At 31.1% G+C, this 5331-nt stretch overlaps 1 protein-coding gene across 1 annotated transcript; it reads left to right on the top strand.

Annotated features, from left to right (window-relative positions):
- The first annotated feature begins 467 nt into the window (after positions 1-467).
- LOC120117218 lies at positions 468-2330 on the top strand. The gene is made up of 3 exons (XM_039137508.1): positions 468-847; positions 945-998; positions 2172-2330. Exons 1-3 carry the CDS (start codon positions 479-481, stop codon positions 2328-2330), a joined length of 582 nt encoding a protein of 193 aa, XP_038993439.1. The 5' UTR covers positions 468-478.
- Positions 2331-5331: the final 3001 nt, after the last annotated feature.

Raw genomic sequence — 5331 nt, 5'->3', positions numbered from 1 at the left:
CATACATGCATTATCTCACAAAAATATTAATCAACATTATAATCATGTCACTTCTTGATTATAGCATATAAGTTTCAAAATTGAACATTTACTAAACACCAACATTTATGTAGCTATTAACACTACAAGAAAATATACCTTTAATGACACACGAACGATGACACACGCTAATTTATGACTTACAAAAAATGTGTGTCATAAAAAAATGTCATGTTTCTTAAAATCTGAACAATTTATGACTTATAATAATGTGTGTCATATTTAATAGTCATAATCCAAAAAATTTAACAAACACACGGAATACACTTTTCATTATGTGTCATCTCTAAAATTCGTCTTTTAATTTCTCCTATAATTTTCATCACGTACATGCTTTCCCGCTTATTATTTAAAAAGAAAAAGAAAATGGATTCGTAAGCAATCCTAAATAGTTAAAATGCAAGAAAAACTGCATAATCATCATTTCACATTCTGAGTTATGGCCATAGCTCTGCCATCTACGGCATGGCACGCAATAAAGATTCAACCGCAACCTCGTCTCCTTCATCGTCGGCGCCCCTTATTAGTCCAATCCTTCTGGAGGAGCGACTTCGAAACCTTCACTCGCCGCATGGTCTCCGATGAGGCCTGGAAGGACGCCTGGCAAACTGCCAATGACGGCTTCGAGCAATTCGTTTTCGAAGCTAAAAAGACCGCTGAACGATTAGACCGCCAGTACTCTATTTCCCGCCAACTCTCCTCAGTCGTCCAATCGGCTACGGACCGTGCTCGTGAAATTGACCGGGAGTTCGAGATTGGACTACGTTGTCGGACTTTTTCTATGGATTTTAGCAGAAATTGGCATAGGGTTTGTGTTTTTTTTTTTCAAATCTAATTTAATTTTTTTTTGGAATTTATATACTTACAATATTTTTTTTGGGGGGTGTTTGTTGATATGGTTGCAGTACAGGAAGCAGCTGAATGATTTCTTGGATACTCCACTGGGAAGAAGTTATGCTGTAAGTAACATTTGGTCTAGTTTCAATTACATTGCTTTGCTAATTCTGGGAAAAAATTCATACAACAAAAGATGTAAAATACAACATGTTCTAATTGATTAAATGCTTAATTTTCTACGATGCTAAGTAAATTCTTGCGCTTTACTATCTATGAAAGTTGAATCTTAGTTTTTCAAAAATATTGCAATTTAGACTTATAAATGCTCGATTGGATTTTGAAAGAAGGAAAGCAAAGAAGAAGAGTAAAGAATTAGACAAAGCTAGCGAATGCTTTATCTGTATATGTTGGTTGGACTCTTAATATTTCTTGAAGTACCCATTTCTGATACAGAGATAAGGGGATATAACCTTCAAGAATCCTCCAAATACATGAAAAACTTACAAAACCTGACCATACCCGCATGAGACACATGCCTGTCTTGGACATGCATCCTGGGGTCCTAGTAACATAGATGATGACAATAACTTGTGTTCATGCATCCCCTGTTCCATGTCCGTTCTGTTTATCTGGTTTAATAACAATTATAATGTGAAAGAAGTTATTAACATTGGTTGCTGCAGGTGGTGGTTGTTAAATGTTAAATAATTGGTGAAGTTCAAAACTCTTGAGACCTATAGTTTAACTTGAAAATATCCAATATCTTGTCTGTAACTAATTAAAAAAGGATGGGACATTTACGGAGGTTAAGTAATATTCGACATCACTAGTCTTTGGTGTTTATACCTACCTGCACCACAGTTAAGCTTCAAAACCAATTTCAAGATGGATTTGATTGAAATTTTCATATGCCAAAATTGCTTGTTGCTTTCATTTTGGGGGTTCATTTGATAGGCCTATTATTTTTATATTTGTTCTATATGTTGGGCCTATGTTTAAGGGTGAGTATTAGGTTATCGTTCATGTCATATCAGCTCTCTATCAGTTTGTGTAGTGGTCTTATATTAAAGTAATTGGCTATAGTCCCAATGCTTATGACTCATTCATCAATATCTTCTGCATTGGAATTTAATCTTTCCAAGATGTTTTTCTTCAATGCAGAGAAAATAAGTCGAAATCCTTTGGATTTTTATTTTTTTATATTTATGGGAAGTGCTAGAACCTAAATACATTTTTGTTTGGGTTTGCTATCTTATTTCTTTCAGGATAATAGAATTTATTTTATCTGTTCGCAGACAATTTTCTTCCTTTGGTTTGCATTATCTGGTTGGATGTTTCGATGCATAATATTTGCCACATGGATTTTGCCGTTTGCTGGACCTCTTCTCATTGGGACATTTGCCAAAAATCTTGTTATAAAGGTATCACTTTTTTCTGTAAGATGTCTCATGTAATGCAGGACAAAGGGATGACTTGTGTAGCTTGGTTATTTTTTATTACTTGTTTTCTTTTTACGTGTAAAAGGAGCTGCTAGGTGAGTTCTTTCTGTAACATGTGGAACTTTAAGATCCAAATTAAAGTCTATTTCTTGTTTGTGATCTTTTAAGTTACTTTGTTAGTAGCTGAACAAATATTTTACTTGCTTGTGTGTCATCAGTTCACACTTTCATCAGTTCACACTTTACTATCGTTTCCACTAGAGGAGGAGTTCATTTACAAGGTTAAAGATGCAGCTTTCATTTTGACTAATCGTTTATTGTAAACTGTTTGTAGTGTCCCCGTCAGTCGGGAGGTACCGAGTGTGGATATTATGTTTGTAAGTTCATGAAAGAGAAAGTCGAGAACGGACTTGAAGTGCTGGTCAATAAGAAAATAAGCAAACTTTTCTGATACACATCTGTCATATCATACATACACATTAGTCATACAACTATCATATGGACTTGAAGTAGGATGCTATTCTAAACAAATTAATGCAAGTACATGTTAGCAAGACTGAAAAATTTGAATTCGTGCCGTGATAATGTATATAATTTATATGGGAAGTTTTACTAATTAAATGTGAAATTTATTTTTACATATGCTTCAAAGAATGCGTATGTAAAATTTGTCATTTTAGTACTATTTGATAGTTATATACTTCTCTTTAAATAAGTATAAATTATATACTTATTTCATATTTTTTACTTAGGTTGGCGATGAGAAGGAAGAATACACGGATGATGACATTGATGATATTCGCAAAGAATGGGTATCTTATGTGGCAAACTTTATTATGCTGTGATTTTTTGTATCGAAATATGATTACAATATTTTTGATAACTTAATGTTAATATATTGTATGCAAATTGATTGCTTATATATAATATGATATATATATATTTAGTATTATGAGGCATTAAATGTGATTTAGTTTGATTATTTATTAATCTACAATATATATATATATATATATATATATATATAAATTTACAACATATAATCACGACATACGAATGTGTGTCCTCTTTTTTAATGATGTGTGCTTTAATGACACGTAATGTAAGTCATAAATGCGTGTCATAAATTTATGACACATAAATGTGTGTCATCTTCATTTATGACGGAAGCTTCAATGACGTGCAATGCGTGTCATAAATGAGCATCATAAATGCACGTCATAAATACGTGTCATAAATGTGCGTCATAGATTTATGACACACAATTGCGCGTCATAGATTTATGACACACAATTGCGCGTCATCTGAGATTTATGATGGTGGCTTCAATGATGCACATTTGTGTGTCATCTGCACCTATAGATGACGCGCAATGCGCGTCATTAAAGGAGTTTTTTCTAGTAGTGTAACAAACATATATATACTATTTAATAAACTGTTCAACCTCCTATTGAAACTTAAAAACCATTTAAATATAATGATTATAATTAACATTCATGCTTAAAATTAAAAAAAATCATGAAACTGCAATACTAAATGTGTAAACATGAGTTTCATGTAAAAAATAATGCAAAGCTTTATTGCGTTTAAATTGATTAACCTTAATGCACATTAAAGGTTTCTTTCACCATGTATATAACAAATGGGCATTTCAATAACAATTCAAAATTTATTATAAAAATAATAATAAATTAACCAATTTCAACATTCTCGTGAACCAAGATCCAAACGAGAACAAGTGAAACCACCATCGGCTAATACTTCAATCTGTATATTACTCTGTAAATAAACACCATTAAAGCTATAATTTGCACAAATAATGGCCAATTAAAACTATTCAACGTTTCAATTCAAACTTATTTGCAAAGTAATATAAATCCAATATTTAAAGCTATAATAAATGCATAGAATTGTTTCAACCCAAACGTATTAGTAAATAAAGATGTTACTCACCTTTAACTCATGTAACAACACCTTTTAACATGCTCCTTTTAATATAACAACATAATGAGTTACAAAAATCACATTAGTGAAACCGTTATAGCATATTAATAAATATATAAATTCTCATTATGCTAACAGTGGTTATAACTCATATCATTATAGCATCTAAAGCATCTTAGCATTGAAATCATCTTTTTCCCAAATATCTACTATATTCTAAACTATAGCAATAAAATATAGGTATATATTCAAAAACGTTTTAAACGTTTAAACAACCATGAATTCTAAAAATCATTTCTCCTTTATTATGATGTTACAAAAATTAATCAAACATCTCTAAAGGATTTTCATATAAATCCAATTTAAAGTCATTTATAACTTTAATCTCCAACACATTCAAAGGTAAAACGTTTGACATTTAAACACTAATTATTACCTCTCTTTTTTTATTATTACAAACCTTTCTAATCAAAGGTAATATTAGAAATTAAAACCACTTAATATACCACCCAATGACTTTATCACATAGCTTTATCACAAATGCATTTTTATTCACCTTTAAAACCAATGGTGAAACCAATGTTAAATAGTTTTAATTGCTAACGTTCACATGGTATTAGACCTCATACATAAAGGCATTTAACAAAACATTAAAAATAGTTGTTAAAATGATGTGTCTAACGTGCAGAATTTGATTTAAGCTAAAATATTTTGCTTTTAAACATTTCTAACGTATGTTCATCTTATAAAAAAGAACCGTTCCGAAAAATGTTTTAGATTAACATACTAGATTATTCAAAAGTAATTATTAGTAACAGAAACAATTTGAGTTTCTTACCGATAATTTTCCAGCGATCATAAAATCCATCTTTCTTCACAACACGAACAATAGTAATTATTGTCGTATTTAGCAGCAGTAAGAATTTTGTTTCTAAATTGTTGGTAAAATAGACTGCTGCAAAACGAGGCGTTAGCACTGACTGAAAAATATTAAATAAAATAATCAATCAGAATGATAACCGTGTCGTGGTAATCCACTGTCTTAGAAGCAAATTCGCCCCGATGTGTGTAA

Source organism: Hibiscus syriacus, unplaced genomic scaffold (genome assembly GCF_006381635.1).
Source record: "Hibiscus syriacus cultivar Baekdansim isolate YM2019G1 unplaced genomic scaffold, ASM638163v2 tig00110319_pilon, whole genome shotgun sequence".
NCBI classification, from domain to species: Eukaryota; Viridiplantae; Streptophyta; class Magnoliopsida; order Malvales; family Malvaceae; genus Hibiscus; species Hibiscus syriacus.
Note: the sequence above shows the minus strand (reverse complement) of the source record. Positions and strands in the feature narration are given on the sequence as shown.